This window comes from Neomonachus schauinslandi, chromosome X (genome assembly GCF_002201575.2).
Source record: "Neomonachus schauinslandi chromosome X, ASM220157v2, whole genome shotgun sequence".
Classification (NCBI taxonomy): domain Eukaryota; kingdom Metazoa; phylum Chordata; class Mammalia; order Carnivora; family Phocidae; genus Neomonachus; species Neomonachus schauinslandi.
The window spans coordinates 57,143,108-57,168,318 of NC_058419.1; the positions used below are offsets into that span (position 1 = coordinate 57,143,108).

At 33.2% G+C, this 25,211-nt stretch overlaps 1 protein-coding gene across 2 annotated transcripts; it reads right to left on the reverse strand.

Annotated features, from left to right (window-relative positions):
- Window positions 1-336: 336 nt before the first annotated feature.
- ZNF711 (zinc finger protein 711) lies at window positions 337-22,549 on the reverse strand. 2 transcript variants are annotated; one of them, XM_044911560.1, is made up of 8 exons: window positions 22,471-22,549; window positions 15,436-15,999; window positions 9,586-9,741; window positions 8,539-8,676; window positions 6,330-6,467; window positions 5,413-5,460; window positions 3,766-3,909; window positions 578-3,268 (listed from the first exon to the last, which is right to left on the reverse strand). In XM_044911560.1, exons 1-8 carry the CDS (start codon window positions 22,547-22,549, stop codon window positions 2,091-2,093), a joined length of 2,445 nt encoding a protein of 814 aa, XP_044767495.1. In that variant the 3' UTR covers window positions 578-2,090. The 2 variants fall into 2 exon arrangements, with proteins under 2 accessions (XP_021538988.2, XP_044767495.1); XM_021683313.2 differs by lacking the exon at window positions 6,330-6,467 and having other exon boundaries at window positions 337-3,268.
- Between the last annotated feature and the right edge of the window lie 2,662 nt (window positions 22,550-25,211).

Sequence of the window (25,211 nt, forward strand, 5' to 3'; positions counted from 1 at the left end):
AGCTTATAAAGCATTGGTCTAACATATAATGGCTAAAAGATTTCTTCTTTTTCTGTTAGTGATCATTTAGGAATAATTAACCCAACTGACAGTTTTAAGCAATAGGGCTATATATCTAGGTTCATGAATTCTATTGAATGTTGACTGATTTGAATATAGCAGGTTATTTCACACTCATTTGCAGAAATCTTTCCCAAATATTTGATTTAATGTTTTTCCTTTTGGATGTATATTGGTCTATTTGGAATATATGTAGATTCTTTTCTCAGGATTAGGTTACTTAAACAGGAAAGGAATTTTTAGTTTTCTCTATAATACTAAATCCCAAGTTTTAAGATGAGCACCTTTATAGTATTTCATCATGGTTTTATCAGAAATATACATTTTTGAGGAATAATCATGCCATAGTCATCATAATTGTTTTAAGTTCCTAGCTCATGTTATTAATGCAGAAAATCTACAAGACATTAAATTGTGGACCAAATTACCTAAGAGCAATTTTAAGTAAAAAGTCTTTTAATAAAGAGTGAACATTACAACAAACTTAAAATAAATTCATAAAACCTTGAAATGCAATAAATGCTTTTTATTGTATGCTCATTTCAATGAGTAACATTTAGAAATAATAATCCCACATAACAATGACAATCTTATTTTACAGCGTGTACATCATTTACAGCCACATAACACACTATTTTAAATTTTCCAAATTTAATATTCTGAAGTTAAGAAAGATAAAAAATTTATTCTCAAGGAACAGATTCTTATCTGGTGCAAAAACAGAAAGGTGAACATTATTTCAAACACAAAGCCACAATATAGCATAAAGTAAAATTACATTTTAATTATGTTGAACAGCTGAGTGTAAACATGAAACAACTATAACTTAAAAGTACACATCATATGCATTACATTTATGAACAGGATTTTCATTAAATTTCCCTAAATCAGCTTTTTATATTAAGCGCCATTTTGATTTGCAGCATGCTAACACAAAGCGTTGTTAAAAGGATGCATATTTTAAATTTATACACTGTAAACTGAATATCCACCTCCAAACTCTTGGCAACACAGTGTTTTGTTAAATACTGCATATATGCTGCCTCACGTTGAAAATGCATGTTAATAATATGGTATATAGATTTTAAAAATCAAAATTTTCAATAATGGCATAAAATTGCACCTTTAAACATTAGAGCAAGTAAGATTAAAATAATCCTACTTGCTGAGACTGCCCTAAAAAGAAACTTCTAAACTTTGTTTTTAAGAAAACTGTGTTCTCTCAATTTAATCTTTAGATCATTAAGAAATATAGTGCTAACTTTATTTGCAACATTACTGCTGCATCTGTTTTAGAAAGCCACATTTGACTCAAATATACTTTTGTCATATATGCCATACTGAAAAATCATCTTGAACATCAGAAAAAAAGGGAACTTTAATCTTAGACTTCACTTTAGACTTCAGCAAATAATGCTGTATTTTAAACATCCTATCCTGTGATAAAATCTTAGCAGCTCTGAAATTCTTTTTGAAAGTGTTGAATTAATATAAGCTGTTTTCCAGTGAAATTTCTTTTAACGAATACACAAAACTTTTGCCATTTCTGGAATTCCAATTTTCAGGTACCATGAAAAAGGCTCAATGACTAAGTGACTGATGGATGACTGCATTTTATTGCCCCATCTCATTTCGAAAATCACGTAAAAGTGAGACTTGCTTGCCACAGCAAAGCATTGCTAAATTCAATTAAATATGAGCTTTTCAGAAACATTTATCTCCAGTATGATCAGCCAAATAAAGTCATTGTCTTTGCTTTACCCTTCTGTAGTTTAATTATACATATAATACTATTAAATAGACACTTAAGAGTTTTTCTGCAACCATCCTATGGTGCTTCTTAAATTCTTTAAGTAATTTTCAAAGGGCTATGAGATCCTTTGTCAATTCAAATATTTCAAGATCTCTAATACAAATAATGTAAAGTTATGATTTACTATCAAGCTTTGGAACTAGATGAAACAGTTCATGAAATTTTCCTCCCATGTAGCATATCATATTTTCAAAATAGCTTCTTTATGTTGATCTTATTACATAAGAGCCTCCTTGTGGTGCCTCATAATATGCTGATTTTTTTCTGATGGTCTTCGGAATCCCTTCTTGCAAAATTCACACCTGTGTGGGTAGTCTTTTGTATGTATTGATATCACATGTCGTTTAAAGCCAGATGCATCTGTAGTGCTGTATTCACAATACTCGCATTGGTAAATCTTCCTTCCAGTGTGGGTCTTCATATGTTTTTTGAGCTCATTTTGTTGTCTGAACCCTCTCTTGCACCTTTTACACTTCAGTGACTGATCCTTAGTATGAACTGAAAGGATATGACCACTAAGAATAAATGGATCTGATGTTTTAAAGTCACAGTGCCTACACTGATGAATCTTTCTACCCTTATGGATATCACTATGCTTTTTGAGCTCAGAAGGACGATGGAAACCTTTTTCACAGACCTCACATTTGTGAGGAAAATCCTTAGTATGGACAGATATGATGTGCCGCTTAAGGTCACTTGAGTTGGTGCTCTTATGGTCACAATGAGGACACTGGTGTGTCTTATGTCCTTGAAACAAATCCAGATGGCGTTGAAGCTCCCTCTCATCACCAAATGCTTGAGGACAATGCTCACATTTATATGGTAAATTGTTACCATGCTTAGACTTAATGTGAGTTTTCAGATTTGACTGATCTGCACACCTAAAGACACAATACTGACACTGATATGGCTTCTCACCAGTATGGGTTCTCATATGTTTCTTGAGTTCAGAAGGATGTCGAAAGCCCTTCCCACACTCAACACAAACATGAGGAAAATTCTTGCTGTGAACAGCCAGTAAATGTCTGTTTAACAGTCCTTGTTCTGCAGTTTCATAGTCACAGTATTTGCACTTGTGCATTTTCGGCTCCTTGTCTCTTAATATAAGTTTATTTGAACTCAGTGGACTAGCCTCTCTGTATCTTCGTGTGTATTCTGTAAATTCATGGGTTTTGTCAACTTTGTTTATAAGCTTATGGCTTTCCAAGTGGTTATGGAAACTCACTTTCTTGTTAGTTGTAAAGTCACAATCTGTACACTGGTATTTTTTTCTCATCAAATGATCAGGATGATTCTTCATGTGTCTTTTCAAGAATCCCCTGGATTTAAACTTTTTTGTGCAAATATGGCAAGGGTATACTGTCAGGGGCTGTCCATCAGGGCCTATTATAACAGCTAGATAAAAAAAAAGGAAGTTGTGACATTTGGCCAGATGTTTTAAAGGGTTTTACAACAAAGGTGCCAAAATTAGCTGGTATTCACATGTGAGAACTATACTAGTAGAATAAAATCCTGTAGGATAACATGCACATTAAAAGCAACTTATGAGAAAATAGCTCACTAAAAAGTAATAAGCATCTCTGTACTATAGACTACTCACCTGCCAAAATTTTATATACATTTTGTAAACTAGAAACAGGCACCCTTCATTGTGAAACCAACCTGAAAATTCTCTTTGAAAACATCATTTGGGTAAAGAGCAAACAAGCATAGTTTTATTAAGTACCAGTCAAATACTTTTTTAAAAATCCAACTATTTAAATCAAACACAGACAGGTATATGGAAGTGGGACTGCACTGTAACAACTGACTATTTCCTTTGCTTACAAAAAAAAATGACTTCCACATTTCAAATCATGGTAATATTCATGAACAAAGTATTAGTATTTTACCTGTTTGCCACTGCCTGGTTTCCCCCCTTCTCCTCTTCTTGGCTTTTTGTTTAAGTACTTTATTTGTATTAATGCTATCACAAATTTGAAGGTACTGTGCCGCTGTACTACTTCTGCTTTCTAATGTTGAGTCCAAGGTATTTCCTGGAAAAAAATTGATATGCTATTAAATTACATAATATTTATACTTTTTGGTTTTGGTTAGATGAATTACTAGATATGACATGGTACTAAGTTGCCATTGTGGTGCTAAATTTCACTAAGTATAGCCATATGCTCTCTTTTATACCCTTATACACACACACGCGCGCGTAACTGTAAACACTTTAAATAGGGTACCATGTGAAATTAATTTTAAAATATCTCTATTCATCCTAAAGCAATAAACTAATAAGGTGAACGTAACATGAGAGACTTTTATGGCCCAAACAAAATATTGGCATCAGATCAATTTCTCACCAATGAAGGCTGATGAAGTTAAAGAGACTTATTAGCAAAGAAATATACATGTGTCAGTGAACCAATATGGTCATGGTGACAATGTGTAATATATAACAAACAATATATCTCTTGTATATATGCTTTAGAATAATTTAATATAAAAAGTATTAAGACTGATTTTAAAGACTAAAATAGACGTGGTGGGCAATTTACCACACTTTCAGTGGCATCAGTGTAAACAGAATAAAGTACTTAATAAAATCTCAGTTCTCACAAATCTGTTTTGTCATGCAATTTAGTTTAAAAATGTAGACCTATGGGGCACTGGGTGGCTCAGTCCTTTAAGCATCTGACTCTTGACTTCAGCTCAGGTCAGGATCTCAGGGTTGTGAGATAGAGCCCCCCCTGCTGAGCCCCACGCCAAGCCCCGCATTAGGCTTCGTACTCAGCACAGTCTGCTTGTCCCTCTCCCTCTGTTCCTCCCCCTGCTCTCTCTTTCAAATAAATAAATAAATAATAAATAAATATCTAAAAAAAATGTAGACCTGCAAAGCCATTTAGCTTATATGCTGTGATGTATTGCCTCTCATCAATTCCTCTGACATCTACATTTAAATTTAGAGTCAAGTATCTCCTAAAGGTAGAAACAGAAGAGTCAGACATTTTATCATGAGAAAAAGTCTCTTTGCTTAAGAAAATAAAAAGAACTATCAACCATGGAATAACACTGTATGGAGTATGTATTATAACTAAAAAGAAAAATGAAGCTGACACATGGGTTTTATTTAACAGTTATATACATCTACTGGTTGCCACAGAAATTAAGAAAACAGTTCTGCCCCAAGGAAGATATTAACAAGTGGTTGACATCATGGATAATTTTGACTTTTTTGTCAAAATAATTTCTGTTTTATAATTTTCTCCATAGCAACCTTTTACGATTCATATTGTAAGTTGCCCAACATTTTTATCTTGAGATAAATCTAAAATGAAGTGCACTCACAAAATGACACACATTATGTCTGTATAGAAATTAATCAATTCCCAAAAAAGGCAAACTCCTATGTAACTAACTAGATAAGATATGAACAGGCAAGTCAGAATCTAGCATATGTGTCTGTATACACAAACCAATAACTGCTTATTTTCCAAGCAGTATATAAAACTGGCTATTTAACTTACATCTCACATATAATGCTCTCTCACCTGATGCTTGACAATCTTCATACCTCCGGGAAACTCTTCTTTCATCTCCTAAAAAAAAAAAAAAAAGAAAAAAAAACTAATTAAAAACTTATATGCTGAGTATAATGATTACTAGTGGATCACATCTTAATCTACAAAAATCTTACTTTGACCACTGTTCCTTGGATTAAAAATTTTTTTTGTTGAGTTCTTCCACTCCCATAGATTAGATATAATTTCACGCACTGAAAATAAGGGCTACTGTTAGCATCCTTGGAACTGTTAACATCCAGAACAATCTTACATTTTAAGTAAAAATTGATTAGATATTTCTGCAGAATACACTCAAAATAGAAGATGCTCAATAAACAACTGTTGAATGAATGAACCTTTGGAAAAACCAAGATAAGATAATGCATTTGAACACCAAAATTTTTCAAAGTAAAGAGTATACCTGGACCATCTTGTAAATTAAGTAAGAATGAGGTAAAATAGAAAGAAAAAAAAAAACTTGATAAATTTACCTTCCATTAGATACTTTGTAGAAGAGCATATCTGGATTTCTGTTTCTTTTCAAACCCCCAAAATCTTATTTGTGCTGTTAATACATGAAATAAGTTTTTGAAAAAAGGGAAGGATCAGTTTTCAAAGGATATTCCTATTTTAGAAAAATGAAACTTTTTATGGTACTCACTTATACAGGTAGGATTTTAAATAAATCCTACTGAAAAACAACAATGCATTAAGCAAGGCTTATTTTAAATAACGTAAGATATATGGTAGGAAAACCATGTAAGTACCTAGAGATTAATCAGTCCACAGCAAAACATCTTATAATATTAGTCCACTCATGGGGGCATTAGCACAGCATATTTAATGACCTAAAGGCTGATCAAATAGATATGTACTTATCAGGTGAAAAAATGCCAGTGTCCTACCATATGCCGCAGCCCAGACAACAGGGACAATTGTTTTATTAACATCAGAGTCCTCAAGCTGAGTCTCAGGGAGAGAAGTTCCTTCCTCTTCCCCTACAATGACTTCCATGTAAACTTCATCTGCTATTTCAGCGCAACCTAAATTTTAGAAATAATTGCTTGTTTATAACCCCAAATATTTAATAAATGGGTAAAAATTCCAAACAATTTAAATCTTTCAACTGTCAAGATTTCAATTTGGTTAATTTAAAAATGACATTAGGCACTTTGGAGACTAGTGCCACTAGGAGACAATCATTTATCAAAACTTTTATTCTCCTCTTAGAACCTATCCCATGAAAATGACTTTTAGATTATATAAAACATGTGCGCTTGAAATATACTGACTGATTTTACAGTCCATTGGGCATAACAAATTTGTAAAAATGGTTACAGTCCATAATTCTGCCTGTTTGTTCTTTGGAACTCAGAAAGCATTTCCCCTAGAATCAATACTAGAAAGTGGTCCTTGCTACCCCACATACTGTAACTTAAATGCAGTACTATACATGCAAAGGAAAGTAGTAAAAAATACTAGTAATTGAAAAAAAATGTTAAATGAAAATAATTAAGATCACATACATATGTAATATATATATATACACACACATATATATACACATTATACATATGTAAGCTGGTGCTCACGAATATGTGGACACCCTATAAGAGGCAGGATTTTCAGAGACCCTACTGAGAAAAAAAGCACCTTGAGACTCATTTTTTAAAAATATAGTATTGGTATAAAAAATTTAAACCTAGAGGGTCATTTAGTGTATTTTATGTGATATAACCCATTTAGATTTAGGCTGTTAAGTAAAAACTTAGCTTGAATTTATGCTTTTCCCTTGATTCACATACTGGGATCTTCTATTCACTATGGAAGAAATGTGAAAAAAATGTAGGAAAAAGGTATCCCTCTTCTCCCAAGTTTACCTTCTTTCAACTGATGAGAAAGAGACACTGGTCTAAGTTTTCCACATCCCCAAGGAATTCTAGCATCAGCTAACCTAAGTTTCAGTCTCCCACCTTCTATTGTGCCCCTTTACTGACCAATGAGTAAAAAATAATAATAAAGAATTTAGAGGCCAAATAGAAATTATTTTCCTCTTCAATCAAATCCTCTAGACTTACTTGTTTTTATATTTTCAACTATGGTGTATTATTCATGTTTGGGATTGGAATTCAGCTTCCCATGGCTTCTAGGGAAGGAAATCTGAGGAGTGGAGATCAGAGTACAGTATAGGTAAAGCTGAGTATCATCCAGGTAATGCACTGAAGTGGAGGCTCTTGCCCTTCAAGGGCAAAACAAGCTTTTATCTCAGCGTGACAGGAAGACAGAAGAAGCCTTAGGGAAGGGCTGCATTCTTACACTGAGGTGAGAAGAAAGTAGGCAGAGAGTAACATGTCTTTGTAAGGAAATGGGCAGCATGGCAAGAAAGGAAATCTGAGGAGTTATTTTCACCCTATGGTACTCAGCCCCAAGAAATCCTAAGCAGCAACTACTTGGAGACCATTAAAGGCATAATAAGTAAAGATTCTGGCAGCTTAACTTATTTGGAAGCATACTTACTTATCTAATCCTTCAGTGACAGAAGGAGAACAACCAGTTAGCCCTTCCACTGCTAAATCCAGAGAGAGGCCAACAGTGTTCACTGCCATGTGGAAAGAACACTGGCAGTAGTGTTAGACAGATGTGAGTTGAAATCCTACATTCCTCACTTAATATTGAAATGATCTTGGGCAATTATTTAATATCTCTGAGCATTTTTTTCCTTCCATAAAACAAAGATAATACCACCTACCTCAGAGAAGAGTTGTATTAAATAATATATATGCAACATATCCAATAACACACAAAATAGATGTCCAATAATTCCATATATATTTGTGGGCTCTAATGAAGTCAGGAACCATATGTTGTTTATCTCTATATCCCTAGTATCTGAGACACAGTATTTCATGTTTGCTGATTTGAACAATACATGTATGCGTGAATGGTCTAAAGGACCCTTTTCTTTTAAATTAATTACAGCAAAGGTCAGACTTATTTTACTGAACTCTGTTCCTATATAGTGCTTATATCTCTCAGATTGCTTAATTTTTTTAAAAAAAGAATTCAGGATGGCTACTGACAAGTCACTACAGTGCCACTGTACTGATATCTTACTAATATCATCTTCTTCTTGAGAAGAATCTTTAACTGCCATGTAAACCATCTTCTCCCGCTGCATTCGGCTCTGGTCAAGCACTCCAGCTACAGAATGTCCATTGGTGTACTCACTCTCTGTGACAATTTCTGTTCCACCTTAAAAATTAAATCACATATCAAAATCAAGAAGTATCATGGAATAATTCCCTAAATTAATAAGAAGGATATATAACAAATATTTTCCTGGGGTGCCTGGGTGGCTCAGTCGGTTAAGTATCTGCCTTCAGCTCAGCTCATGATCCTGAAATCCTGGGATCGAGCCCCACAGCAGGCTCCCTGCTCAGTGGGGAATCTGCTTCTCTCTCTGCCCCTCGCCCCACTCGGGCTCTCTCTCTTACTCTCTCTGTCTCTCTCTCAAATAAATAAATAAAATCTTTAAAAAAATTTTTTTAAAGAAATATTTTCCTTTAGAAAAATATTCCCCAAAATATTCCAATATAAATTTCTAAGTGTCAAGAGAATTTTCTTATAAATTACACTCTAAATTTTCAGTAACCACTGAGAAATAACAACAAATGTTAACATTTACATTACACACATGCCAAGCACTGTTTAAGTCTCTAACATGTATTTTGCCCATTTAATCCTCACAATAGCCCTACGAGGTAGTTACTGTCATTATGGCCATTTCATGGATGAGGAAACTGAGACAGAAGGAGGTTAAATAATTCACCAATAGCCACTCAGCTAAATGGCAGAACTAGGATTAAAATCCAAGCAGCCTGCCTCTAACCTGAGCTTACTCAATATAACTTCCTACTCTAAATCAAATCCTCTCCACTCATTTGTTTTTATAGTTCCAACTGTAATATTCTATTTATATTGAAAGAATCCAAGAACGACATATTCTGCATTCCTGCTTTTTATTCATTTATATATTTTTAATATTCCATCCCCAAAGAAACCTATAAAAAATCTGCACTTTAAAGACAATTTTAGAATAGTTTCCAGAAAATATAAGAATTAGTTTTAATTCCTATTTTAGCAATAAATTAAGATTTGTACCTATTTCAACATCATCTTCAGCCTCAGCTTTAAATATATACACTTTTATTACTTCTGAACCAAATGCGTCTTCTTTAACATCTTCCTGGGAACCATCACTGCCAATTTTTAATGGTGTGCTCCCCATATGCTCTAATTTTTCCCCAACATCATCCACTGTAAAATATAAAGAGAAAATTATTTTAGTCAAAAAGTACTATTGACATTTAGTGGATGTTAAGCATAAGTGCAACATGAATGTGTTAATCACCTATCCGCTATATTCACTTAATGACTTATTACACAACTATTGAAAGTGATATGATTCATGGAAAAAATATACAAGATCAGATATATTACATGATCATAACTATATAAAAACTTATTTGGAGATTTTAATTTATATATGAGATACTTAATAACCATAGGGCTTTAATTAAAACAGTGTGAGAAATGATTAAATCATCTTCCATTACATTCAACATTTTAAGTTAAATCCTAACACCAAAATTAACAGAAAAAATCAGAACATACATAGTACTCATAAAATAAGCTCAAATAAACAACAATTCTCAAATGAAATAGCAGTATTTCTAAAACAAATTAGCATATGAAATTTAGAATTAAAAAATAGGAAACAGAAAACAGCTAAATTATTTTATAAAAAGGGCTGTTCAGAAATTATAAAAATAAAATCTTAACACTTTTAATTTCTGTTGAGTTAATGGATGACAACTTCAAACCAGAAATTTCGTGTACTTCTACATTTACTAACATATGCTACACTCCAAAATCTTATAGAAAGGTAAAGCAACAATATTTGAGATTATTTACATTTTAAGTATACTTAAAATTGATTCTCTGCTCTATAGTCTTTAAGAATAACATTTATTTTCACATGAATACTGTGCACAAACTATGCAGTAAATATATATTAATAAACTTTGTTCTTTGACCATAAATATTAAATATATTCCCCTAAATATTATATGCCTACCATTTTTTATTTCAATGTTTGTACCTATAAAACCTGAAATGTAATCTAAATCGAAAATCTGCTCCTTCTTATTATGTATATCATAGCATCATATATGAAACATAAAATCCTAAAGTCTCTGACTATATCTAAACAATTCCAGAACCTCTTAAAAAAGAACAAAGTGACATAAAAGTTATTAATTCAGTACTCTTAAAAAATGAATTTCAAGAAGATCTGAATGGGTCAAAGTCTAGATTTCCCTTACCTCAGTTTCAAATCTGCTACATACAAACTCAAAAATATTCTTTTGGCCTTTCAAAATGGTGAAAGACAGTAAGTTTCAGAAATTCTTTTTACAATGCAAAGCTACATTAACTTTGTGATAAAATAGAAATGATTCTGGGCACCTGGGTGGCTCAGTTGGTTAAGCGACTGCCTTCGGCTCAGGTCATGATCCCAGAGTCCCGGGATCGAGTCCCACGTCAGGCTCCCTGCTCAGCAGGGAGTCTGCTTCTCCCTCTGACCCTCCTCCCTCTCATGCTCTCTGTCTCTCATTCTCTCTCTCGCAAATAAATAAAATCTTAAAAAAAAAAAAAGAGTTCAAATAACCTGTCTATGAACGGTCCTAAATGATCAAAATAAATAGAATAAATATTTCCATTCCATCATAGCTCCTAATTCTATTACTACGTTTTTTGGCAAAATTCTTTTGGACAATGGGACAGATTAAAATAAAAGAATAAAAGATGATGAAGTATCTGATATTGATTTAGTAGCTTCTTTTAAAATATGTTAAATTAAATTAAAACAATGACATTACAGAAAAAATTAAAAGAGGCAAGTTAAGCTTTCAGAAAATGCTTTCTCATTCTTGAAAATAAAGACATAGGATATACAAAAACCTCAAAAAGTGTCCAAAATATTAATTTCTTAAGTTGGAATAACTTACAGTAAATTAATAAAATACTGAAAATACACTCATTTGATAAATACTGCTTTATTATAATTGAATGGTTTAAAGTGATCATAGTTCCTTCTGCAACAAACTGAATTAAAACTATAATTCATGAAATTTAAGCTCATGAAATGAAATATACATTTTTTGGTCACTTCTCAATAGTTTTGTACCATAGCTTTTACTTTAAGTACTGAAATAACTGTTGCTATTCCGATTCCATTTATACCATGCCTTAAGGTCCTCAGTTTAATGTATCCATTATTTTCTACTTAAATTCCTCAGAATGAACAATTCTGAAATATATTGAGTAGCCAAACTTGGTCTGTATTTTAAGTTCATAAAATATGATAAAGTTATTAAGGATGCTAGTGTGCAGTTTTAAAAGATAAACCATCAACTTAACCAAGATTTATTCTATATTCTTTGTAATAGAAAGTACAAAGTTAACAAAGACTTAATAGGCAATCAAGTGATTTTAGGAATGGATCCTCAAAGATCTTCTTAATGCAAATAATACTCAAAATACCCCATATTAAGACTTAGCCTTTTTGCTTGTTGTAAGGCTTGCAATATCCAAGTCCCACAGTGCTGTTTCTTAACCCACATGACATTCCAGACAGTAACAGCAGGTAATATTATACACATCACAGAATTCTACTGGTGCTAAATGTAACATAAAACAGTAAGATGCATTGTTGGCAAGTTTGCTAATGTTCAATATTCTTTTATATAGCTCAACAGCACAATTTGATTAAAAATCCAATATTCCTTTTAAAAGCTAAGTAGGCTTTTTACTGTACCCCTTTTATGTTACATCTACCAAAATTTTATGGTAGATATGTTATTATCAATATAGAGTATATTAATGTACCACAGAGATGGGGTCAGGCAATATGTAAAGGATTTATATTTCACAGCACTGAAACAAGTTAGTAACATTTAGATTACAAAAGTGTTCTACTCCCAGATGTATACCCAAGAGATCTAAAAACATATGTCTGCACAAAATCTTGTACATGAATTTTCACAGCATTATTCATAATAGCCAAAAAGTAGAAACAACACAAATGTCCATCAGCTGATGAATGGATAAATAAAATGTATATCCTTATAATGAAATATTAGTAATGAAAAGGAATGAAGTACTGACACATGACACATGCTACAATATGGATGATCCTTGAAGGCATTAGGCTAAGTGAAAGAAGCCAGACACAAAGGGCCACAAATTACATGATTCCATTTATATGAAATGTTGAGAATAGGCAAATCTATAGAGACAGAAACTGGATTAGTGGTTGCCAGGGGAGGGAGAGTGGATGGGGGGGGGGTGACTGCTAAAGGGCATGGGGTTTCTTTTTGGAGTGAAGAAAAAATTAAAATTGATTGTGATGATGGTTATACAATGCTATGAATATACTAAAAACCACTGCATGACTTAAATGGTGAATTTTATGGCATGTGAATCATATCTCAATAAAGCCATTATATTAAAAAAATACAAAGGTGTTAACTTTTCTTTTTTGACCCTTGAAATTGGTGAGGTTTGATGAGATCTCCCATAATGACCCTACCAAGACATTTTGCTTTATACAAGATTATGTTCCCCAAAGAAATATAAACTAATTTTATAGGTAAAAAACAATTTGAATGCATTATATTGGTTCATTATTTAATGGAACTTCCCTCTTCCAGTGCAGCTTTTATAAAGGAAATCGTCACCCATAAATGTCTTATGGATGTTAGGTATTTTTAAAGAAGAGCACACCTAGGATAATTTTAGAAAGATACAGTTACTCTATATTAATTTCCAAGTTACTTAAGCACAAGTGGGAAAACCTAACCACCTGCTAAGAATTTGTGACATGTGGCCTGAAAAGGGAAAAAACCTCAAATGCACCTCAAATATGACAGAAGACAAATTCCCTACCTCTAAAACTCAGCTACTGATAAGATTTCCTTATAGGAATATTTAGGGACTCAGGAACAAGACAAAGGTCTGTTTTAAGTCCTCAACTGTATCTCTTAGATATTTTGAAAATCTCTATCTTGGAAAAGAAACAGAAAAGAGGACTTTTTAAATTAACATTGAAGCCTTTAAGGCAATTTATTCTCTTAACTCCTGTAAGATTCAATGGCCAGGAGAAACCAAGAAAAAGAAATGAAGATTATGAAGGAAAAAAGGGAAAAACTAAATCAAAAGAGAATAAAATAAGTGAAAATGGTAAAGAGTAACTGATTCCAATTTGAGTATAATAACCATTATAAAAATGGTCAAGGATCTGGGTGGTGGGAAAATGGGTGACATAAAAAAATATTTAATTTTTGTATATTCCATTTTCTACAATAAAAAACTGCTTAAGTTTTAAATGGATTTTTTTTTAAAAAATTGTTTGTTTCTTTACTAATGATTAAGGAGTTAATTAATTCCCAGTCTAAATTTCCCCTAAAATGATCCCACAGCAGTCCCAGCATTATTCGAGCAATACAATTTGCTTTATAACCTTCAGTTTACTCTTATTAGAGTAGGAGAGAAGTCCTTTGCATTTGACAAATATGGCAATATAAAGATAAATACTGTAAATTAAAATATTCTAGAAACTCTTAAAAAAATCTTTTGCAGAATCGAATCATAGAAGATATGTTAAAGTTTGACAATTCACAAAACATATAATGTCTAAATTTTAAACTACTCTACTATCAAAGAGTTTGATCTGACAAGTACTTTTTTAAAGGCATAATATTATTTTGATACAGAAAGGCTGCCAACTTTTGTCACACCATTTTATATGATCATAACCATAGTTTTTTTTTTTTTTAACGTCAGGTTAAGATATAAATATGGAATTGCTTTAGTAATGGACATCAATTTAAAAAGAGGTAATAACATTTGCAGACAGTATTTTAGTGGCTTAACTCATTCCCTTAAAAACAATGTAAATATTCACTTTCAAAAGTGGTTATAGAGGGAAAAAGTTAACATGCTAGACTTCAGAATCATATTTACAAATTAAATAAATCCAATTGGTTTTTAGTTTTAAATTCAATGATACACATATAACACACAATCACTTTATACACACATACACATAACTCTACCTGTTGATGTACTTCCCAATTAATCCTTTTTTATTTTAAAAAGAAAAGAACGAAAATCCACCATGAAAAAGTGAAGTTTTTATCTAATCTTTATTACTTCCAGCATGATCCCTTCAAATTTTATAAAAAATAGACCCACTTCTTCCTCAAGCTCCTTCAATAACCCATCATGAGATTTTTATTATTGTTGCTATTCAGGCACACCCACCACTTAAAATGAGAACAAGATATTTCTATCTTCCTCCTTCAGATAGAATGTCTTATAGACATCATAAAGCAATCTGAAATAAACACAGTAAAGTATTTTTTGCTTGGAATATACACATGCATATTTAGACAAACAAAATAACACAGGGAGAATTGCAGAACACAATCTGAGTTTAAGATTTCCTTTTCAAATATCTAATAAAAAATTAATTACACATTTCTTAATATATTATGCTTAAATTCCTAAGGAAAACTGAACTGACAACTCCAGTACCTGCTACAATAAAAAGAAAGCAGTGGCTGCATAAAATAAACTTCCCACTTTGAAATATATATATTTACCATTAAAAATTTTATCAGTTAATATTCTTATTGAACCTTCCTTTCTGCTCTAAGATATTAATTACATTATTTTGCTTAATTTGGGGTATGAATTTTCATTGAGTAAATTAAAAATATGAGCAAGTTCGCAAAAGCATCTCAACAACACAGCTTTGAAAAAAATTATTTTTCAAAAAGATTATCCCCATGATTTTTATTGAATGGATAGATTACCCCATCCCAGAAAACCTTTTCAGGTTATATATAAATCAATCTCCCAAGTAATTTTGTCTTTTGTTTCACTTACAAGATATCATTAAGTAGTCTTCAGAAGTGCTCTTGACATCATCATCATCATCATCATCATCATCATCATCATCATCTTCGGTTTTAATAGTAACTGAAGAACCAGGAACACCACCAGCTGCTTGAATCACAGTTTCTGTATCTGAATTAGTTACAAGAACCTCCTCTGATACCATTGTGGGAGAGTCAACTCCTGAAACACAATCTTGGACCACATGTTCTAAGTGTCCATCAGGACCAGTAACAAGATCAGCCACAAAAACCTGCTCAGGTACTCTAACAGTTTCTGTAATTAGCTCAGAAGTCAAGATATGATCACTATCATCTTCCTCTAAATCTTCTTCAATAGCAACATCAGCTTCAAGTACAGCTTCAGGAACAATTACACCTTCTGTTACTACATCAGTCTCAGTGATGATATCAGGCCCATGGACAACTTCAGCTGCAAGGCCATGATCAAGGGTTATCCCATCATCTGTGACAACATCAGAAACTAATACAGCCTCAGGAACTGAAACAACAATATGGTCTCCATCGATATGTGCAGTACCAGCCATTCCAGCCACTATAATACAAACAATTATCCAAAAAAAGTAAAGTTATTTTATTAATTAAAAGTGCTATATTTAATGTATCAGATAACATAAAACATTTTAAAAATATGAAATAGTTCTGGCCAAACTATCATTTTTTAAAAACCACTGACAAATTAACTGCAATAAAAACCATCACCAGGGGCACCTGGCTGGCTCAGTCGGTAGAGCACATGACTCTTGATCCTGGGGTTGTGCGTTCAAGCCCCACGATGGGCACAGAGCTTACATAAAAGTGAAAAACAAACAAACAGCACCAACCAGGCACTGGGGTGGAGGTGGGTGAAAACAATGTTAGTAAAATCTAAATTAAGACCTTAAAAATAATGCACTTTATTTTCAAGTAAAACATAAAAGCCACAGTGAGATATCACTATATTAGAATAGCTAAAATAAAAAAAAAAAACAATATCACCACAGGTTGGTGAGGATACAAAGAAACGATCTGTCATACATTGCTGGCAGAAATGTAAAATAGTAGCAGCCACTCTGGAAAATGTATGGCAGTTTCTTACAAAACTAAACATGTATATACCATACAACCCAGCAATAACACTTTAGGGCATTTTTCCCAGAGATATTAAAACATGTGTTTACACAAAAAACTGTAGATGAAAATTTGTAACAGGTCATAGTAGCTATTACACACAGTAGCAAAAAATTGAAAATAACCCAAATGTACTTCCAACAGATGAATGGTTGGTAAAACCAACTCTGGCCCATCTTTACCATGGAATACTACTCAGCAATAAAAAGAGGACAGACTATCGACACATTCAATACCTGAATGAATCTCCAGAAAATTAAGTTAAGAATCTCCATAACTAAAGGTTATGATACCATATAATGGATAAATGAAATCAATATAACATTTTCAAAATTATAGAGATAGGAAACAGATTAGCAGTTGCCAAGGGTGGGGGTGTGTGTAAATATGTTAGCATAGCATATATCTGATAATGGAATAGTTCTAGATCTTTATTGTGGTGGTGTCTACAAAAATCTATATACAGGATAAAACTGCACAGAACTATATACACTCACACAAATACATGTAAAAACAGTGGTGACAACTTAAAGAGGTCTTTAGTCTAGTTAACAGTAATGCACCAATGTTAACTTCCTAGTTTTGATATTGTACTATAGTTATATAAGATGTCACCATTAGAAGAAGAGGAGTACAGGCTACATGGGACCCTATGTACTATTTTTTCTACTTCCTGTGAGTCTTGTATTTCAAAAAATTAAAATAAAAAGGACAAACATAAATGGGTACTAATATGTTTAACTGAGTTAGTAAAATATGACAAGCTGGATATATTATAAAATATGCATTATAAACATAAAAGTCCCTAAACATCTTTATAAGAATTACTATATTCAAAAGTGGAAGGCATCTTTTAACACGTGATTTTGGGGGGAAAATCCCAACTCATTCTAGACAAAGATTTGGTTTGATAAAATTCATATACAGGGACTCTAAATTGCACTAAATTCTAAGCTAGTAAATCTGCAGGAACAAAACTTTAAACAATGTTTTTCTTGAGTAGCATGGTAAACACCAACTCCTACCCCCTTTATAAATGTAAAAGTGTAAAATCCCTTCATGAGGAACTCTTAAATTTTGCCTCACCGAAGTGTACAGGAAACAAGTTAATAGAGTTTATGGACCAGGTTGTAACAAAATTATCTACATTAAATAATCTACTACAAAGCCTTCTCCACATAATGATCACTTTCTATAAAGTCATATCTGAAAGAGTGCCATTTGCCAATGGTTATTATTAACCAATTCATTATGGAAGTTAGTTAACAAGTTAGGATGGAGACCAGTGGACATTATTAATACTCTTACCCATCAAAAGATAAGGTGAGAAGGGAAAGCTACCTTTCAGAATCATCTTCCTTTCAACCCCTCTGTATTGTTCTCAGTATGCTCAAACTCTTGCCTAAACCACCAAAGGACATAGACTCAATCTTGGAAATCTGGTAGACAAAGGGAGTGTGTATAAAACAAGTACTTCCTATTCACTTGTTTCTCCACTGGCCATTTTGGAGATGGGTAGTTGGTGAAGGTTCAAGTTTATCATTCAGCCAGATTAGAAATGTGGTTTTTAGCAAGGAAAAATTAAAATGTCAAACCTATAAAATTCACAGTATTGGAATTCTATGTATATAAACAATAAAATTAGTATTTTATAAAATCCTTCCACAAGTCAAACTTAAAATATGGAAAATTCTGGAGGTTAGTGTGGTTCCAAAGAATAGACATTTAGGAATGATGGAAGGATAGAATAACGCTTAGTGCTGGCCTAGGTTCAGATTAACCTGGCTGGGAGGATTCTAGCGTCTACTCTAGTAGGAACTTACAGGTCAAAATAAATCAGATCTAAGCTAAAATAAATCCAAATATGCTTGTTTACACTGAACTACATAATAATATCAAGGATCCTAGACAAGGAATTGACAAGTTCCCCACAGCATGCTGGCAGATTACTCAGACCAAGATCCAAGATGTCTCCTATTAAATTTTGCTTTTTCCTGTTATCAACTCATCTGCTAGATCCCATTGAATTTCTAAACAAAGTTATTTAACTACACACTAGCTATATTTATTTAGCAATGACTATGAACCGAGCAACCTACTAATATTTTTACATATATTATCTCATTTAAGCCTCAGAACAGCTGTATAATGTGTTATCTCCTTTTTAAATATGAAGGAACTATAAAAAATATGAAGGAACTATGGTTTAAAGAAGTTAAATAAGCTTGCCCAAGGTTCAAGCTGAGGGCTGAACTTATTAACTCTAGACTGGCTTATTTCTACATGTTGAAAGGAGGAGAATAGAATTTACTTACCATAGAGACTATTTTTTTTAAAGAAATTTATAGGGTTAACCAAGTGAGTCACTATTAAAGGAATAATTTGAGAGAGAAGGAGTAAAAAAATCTGGGGCGCCTGGGTGGCTCAGTCAGTTAAGTGTCCGACTCTTGATTTTGGCTCAGGTCATGATCTCAGGGTTGTGAGACTGAGCCCCACGTTGTGCCCCACACTGGGCGTGGAACCTGCTTAAGATTCTCTCTCTCCTCCCTTTCCCCACCCCTACTTGTACACGCGTTCTCAATCTCTCTTTAAAAAAAAAAGAGTAAAAAGATATATCACATAGTCAATTAAATTTTAAAGCATTTAATAAACAGCATTAAATGGCATTAACAATTTATCTCACTAGGTAACAAATTATAAATGGTAAGAAATGATCATTTAAAAAGTGTGAAAGCAATTATATAACCAAATAACAGTAAGAAATAAGTCATCATTTCAAGCATTTCCCATTTTACTAAAGCTATTTCATTTAAATGTAAATACCTGGAATTTCACTGGAGGTATAGGATAAAATTTGGTATTTGTTGGTTCTATCTTGGGCCACTATCTAAGGCTGTTCTGCTATTTAAGTCACAAAGCAACATAGACTTTTTGCATAAATAAAATCTTAACTATTAAATTCAGTGGCACAGATTCCAAGGACAACCATTATACTGAGACAAAAGCAAAGTTATTACATAAATCATGTTGTAAATTTTTAAATCTCAGGGGCGTTTGGGTAGCTCAGTTGGTTAAGCATCTGCCTTCGGCTCAGGTCATGATCCCAGAGTCCTGGGATCCAGCCTGGCATGGGCTCCCTGCTGAGCAGGGAGCCTGCTTCTCCCTCTCCCTCTCCCCCTCCCCCGCTCATGCTCGCTCGCTCTCTCTCTCTCTCAAATAAATAAAATTTTTTTTTAAAGATTTTATTTATTTATTTGAGAGAGAGAATGAGAGAGAGAGAGAGAGAGCACATGAGAGGGGGGAGGGTCAGAGGGAGAAGCAGACTCCCTGCTGAGCAGGGAGCCCAATGTGGGACTCGATCCCGGGACTCCAGGATCATAACCTGAGCCAAAGGCAGTCGCTCAACCAACTGAGCCACCCAGGCACCCAAATAAATAAAATCTTTAAAAAATGTTTCTAAATCTCAAGTATCCTTCAAAAGAAACTGATCTAATGAGTTTCTGAATTAAATTAATATTTCAAATTCTTAATATAGTAGCCATCCTATGCCCACCAAAAACATTATAGAATTTAGAGATCCTGTGATGCATAGTATACTTACTTGGCTAGCTCTACCTGTGTATGCCAAACTGTTTCACAAATATCATTATTTATGGGATTGCAAATCTAAGTTTTGATGTTGGCAGAAATTTAAAGAGAAACTGTTAGAGGCTACAATATTGATGAAACTTGAAAACTATGCTAAGTGAAAGAAACCAGACACAAAAGGCCACATATGGTATGGTTTTACCTATATGAAATATCTGGAATAGGTAAATCCATAGACAGAAATGTTAGTGGTTGCCTAGGTCTGGAGCAGGGTTGGGGGTGACTGCTAATGAGTATTAGGTTTTATTTTTCCAATGACGAAATGTTCTAAAATTAGGTAGCAGTGATATTTGCATAACTCTGTGAGTATACTAAAACCACTGAATTATATTCTTTAAAATGGGTGAATTGTACGGTATATGAATTATTATCTCAATAAAAAAATAAGAAAAAAAGAATGTATATAATGTATTTCAATATACATATTCTTCTTCCCTAGCAACTAAAAGGAAGTGAAGTATTAAATGTAAAAGGGATTGATTAAACCTTAAGACACTAAGGAGGAACAATGAAAAGGAAGGTAGGAGGAAGACCAAGTAAATATTCACCAGCACTAAATGGACATTTTTTTCAATCTTAGAAAGGAATCAGGCTTTACTTGCTAACAGGCAACTTCTTCAGGACTGAAGGGGATCTGGCACTTCACCAAATGCTACAGGGTAGGTTAAATTTTGTATCATATGGAGAAAATGTTGTATTTCTTCCATTTCTAAGGTATTTTTATTTTTTTTATTTTATTTTAAAGATTTTATTTATTTATTTGAGAGAGAGCACAAGCAGGGGGAGCGGCAGAGGGAGAGGGAGAAGCAGGCTCCCTGCTAAGCAGGGAACCTGATGCAGGGCTCAATCCCATGAGCCCGGGATCATGACCTGAGCCGAAGGCAAACACTTAAGCAACTGAGCCACCCAGGCACCCTCTAAGATATTTTTAAAAGGCAAAAAATTAAAGGTGACATTTCAACCAAAACTTATTTACTATACTGAAGTTCAAGTGTTCCAGTATTTTAAAAACTATTTCTAGCACTCACAAAATTCTTTGTGAAATCTTTACTCTTCAGTTCTTTGTCCTACTTCTAGAATTTATTCCTGTACTTTTTTCACTCAGAATCACTTCTAAGTCATCCATAATCAGCACAATTGACTTCTGACTCATTTAGCAGAATGAATCAATGATTGCTTTCTATTTCATCAATTCACTACATAGTCATCTCGATCTTCACCACATTCAATCTTGATCTATGTACCATATCTTTATTCACCAGACAGAAGTGTCAGGAAATCATAGAACTGAAGAGGACCTTAAATGTTATCTAGGCCAATCCCTTCACAAAAGTACTTTGCCCAAGTTTACACAGATAGTTAGTAGGACTGCCAAGACTAGAATCCAGTTCTTCTGATTCTCAATACTGTAGGCTTTACAAGGAACAAAATAACATATTCACATTAATGTGAAAACAGTGATAGCATTTTCTTAATTGAGAAAAGTATTACTAGTTGTAATCCCCCACCCCAATACCATCTTTGATAATTCCTTAATACTCTGTTTTGTTTACTTTTTATCCCAATTTACTATTTGTCTTTTCTACTCTCACTCCACTTTTCTTCAATTCTTACCACCCTATCCCTGCCTCTTATACTTCAGATACCTCAATCTCTTCTATAATTCAGACTGACCCTGCCCAAATTCAGTTTCTTTGTTGACTGTGATAACAGTCATAACATTTCATCAAAATAACTACTGTTAAGAGGCTACTGAAAAACCTGGCCATAAAAGGAGGGAATCTTTTTTTTGTAAAAAAAGAAAAATATAATGTTATTAGAAACAACTTTCTGAAGATATTGCATCAGAATATAATTAATCTAACTTCTTTGTAATGACTGAAGTAGTTCCTTTTCCAGTTTTATCAACAATACAATTTAAAATGAATTTTAGAAAGCCAATTTAATATTTCCTACATTCAAGAACTGATTTGGTTATTTATGTAAGCTGAGTTTTTTCATTTTCAATGCCACATCACCACTATATTCCAAAGTTTCCTTACTTCAACCTTCCCACAAAATTTTAAGAATGATTTTAAGTAGACTACTGGCACATAGCTACTTTAAGAAAATGAGCCCTACAAATGAATTTTCCTAGCAAAAAAAACAACTTTTCATAAATTCTCCCCTTCTTCAATATAGTTTTGATATTTAGTATGCTATGATTTTAAAAAAGAAAGAAAAAAATACAACAAAGAAAATGCTTTACCAAAATCCTGCATAATCATGGTATGGGCCATTCTACAGTCTGATGTGTGCAATCCAAGACTTCCACCACCTGAATCCATATTTAGCAAAGTTCATTCACAAATCTCTGTAAAAGAAATGGTTTTAAAAATAGTTTAAATACATTTAGGCCAAAGTGAGTTGTTCTGAGAAAAAAAAAAAATGCAATGGAAAATATGCCTCAGAACCAGGTGTGCAAATCTTATTACAAAGGAAAATAAAAACCTTGATTAGATACTTAATGTGACAAGCATAAGTAAAAGAAGGGCTAAGTGAAAGGACATAAATCAAAGATAACAGAGAATAAGACACAGTAAGGGTGACAAGCCACAGGGGAAGTGATAGAAGCAAGCAAAAGAACAAAACTGTAGCACTGACATTCCAGGTAAAATGTAGATTATAAAAGAAGAAAAAGAAGAACAAGATGACAACAGACAATAGTTGGGATATTTATACATTACTAGAGGACTCAGGTGTCTAGTATTAGTGAATTTCATCCAGTGGCTCTCATCCATTTCTTCCAGACCCAGCTCAGCCCTGCAGCGGAGCTCTGCAGATAAACTTGTGTTTCACCTCTGGCTCCCGGGGTTCTACATATAATGTAAAATGTTCTATCCCAGTTTCCCTGGAGTTCTTTGAGCCAGTAAGGACTTCTGGCCTCACTCTACTACATTCTCTTGTCTCATAGTTTTGAGGACTCATGAAACATGACTGCTTCCTAAATATGGTAGAGATAAGATCAATCACATACAAACACTTAGCAAAATTGTTCCTTTCAGAATATCGTTTACTTATAATTGTACAACTTATTTTTTTTCTTTAATGATTAATAAAGTCACTCTAGCTTCAAGCTAGTTTTGAAAGCAAGGATTCTATTTCATTTCAAGTGATGTATCCTATATTTAACATCATCAGACAATATGGAACCTGAAGTCGAATGCTGTCACTACACATATTTCTTACAATTACATATGTGTATTTCCCCTTCAAACATAAAATTCTAAGTATACCAACCAAAAAAAATCTGTCAATTTTATAAAACAGCTGTCTCATTTTTATTTAGGAGTGTTTAATAAATTGGGCTATATTGCACAGAAGATGAGGTTATATCATTAAACTTTTAGAAAGCTGCCATGTAAAGCAACTTAATGTATCCTTAAGTAAGATCACTAAGATTTTTTTTCCTTGCCTTAAAGTTCTATAGGTGTACAGGAGGCAGGAGAGTATAACATTTGAATCCTGTATATAAAAATCCTTACAGCAGTAGGTGTCATTTCTGTGTATCAAACGATTCAACAAAATTACTTTATATATTAACAAAATTACAAATTTTTAGAAATTTTTGGCTGTATTTTGTCTTTTTTTTTTCAAATACCACATTGTTTCCTGCCTCCAAAATGAAGCCATCAGAGGCCACGAGAGTTCATGATAAACTACCCGTATGTTCACAGGGATAAATCAAAATGCCATTAAGGACTTATTTTTAACATTTAAAACAGTGTAATATTTCAACTTTAATTAGAATAATTGCTTTCCTTATCACATAACTAATAGAACAATTACAAATGCCTTGAAATGTTTTAAACACTTAATTCTGTTTAATTATTAAATAAGATAAAACATTAGTTTGTTAATCACCTTAATATGACTGTCTTGAAGAAATTGTAGATTTTCTTACATATTGTAAAGTAAAATCTGCAGCAATTTGTTTTCGTTATTTTTCCTTCTGACCTATGTTATTTCTTTGGAAAAACGTTCTCTTTACCTATTGTAAAAATACATTCAAAATTAAACATTTTAAAACATTTTAAACGAAATCACTTACACAACTTAAGAATTTTCTTTACACTTTGACGTGCAGGGTGAGATTGAGAAGGGCTCAAATGCTCAAATCTGCTCATCTAAAAAGCATTTTGGAAGGGATTCCAAAAGAAACAACTACCTACTACAATATAAGCAACATTATTACACTTAGAATTCGACCACTTCATTAAACCAAATGTTCTCTAAAGCACATTTAAAAATCACTAGCAACACCTTATTTTGGAAAGTGAAAGAGAACCAACCAAGGGCAAGCTTTATCCTTGCCAAATCGATAGAGAAAAATCTGCACTAGCACTCAATTAGGTGTAAAAATCTTAACACATAGTGCAACTACTATAGGAAGTATCACACTGTATGAATACCCAATAAATAAATTGGACACCTTTTCCCATATAGGAAGTTTAAATAAGATCAATAATAAATGAGGTATGAGAACAGCAGTGTGTTAAGTATTCAATAGCCAATAGATAGCTGGGCTCCTCAGTATTCTCAAGAGTATATCTCACATCCTTATTGAATGGAGGTAACCACTAAGTACGCTGCAAGTAAACATCTTTCAATGTACGGGGAGCAGAAATCACAAAACAAATAACAACAAAAAACATTTTACTCTCGTCCGTCTCCTCCGAACAGCTCATTCAGGACCTAGCTTCTTGATCTTGATGATGTAAACAGGGTGAGAGGTTGAAGAGAAATCTTAAGGCAGCAGAGCAAGAGAATGCGAAAGTAGTATTTGCAGAAATAGGAGACAAAGGAGCTCTGGCAAGTAGCAGTATTGCAGCTTTGGACGCAACCCGCTTCCCGCATAAGTCTCCCTTTTCCACGACCATGCCAAGTTTCGATCATTTCGACCAGAACGCACACACGTGCCCTCTTATATATTACCCATATGACTGGATC

Bases quoted from the DNA above. Each gene is read 5' to 3' on its own strand.
- ZNF711 (XM_044911560.1), bottom strand. From the start codon at position 22,549: ATGGATTCAGGTGGTGGAAGTCTTGGATTGCACACATCAGACTGTAGA. The intron at 16,000-22,470 runs GTAAAGCATTTT...TTTGTATTATAG, and splicing joins CATGATTATGCAGGATTTTG to TGGCTGGAATGGCTGGTACT. The intron at 5,461-6,329 runs GTAGGACACTGG...TTTTTTTTTTAG, and splicing joins TGTCTGGGCTGCGGCATATG to GAGATGAAAGAAGAGTTTCC.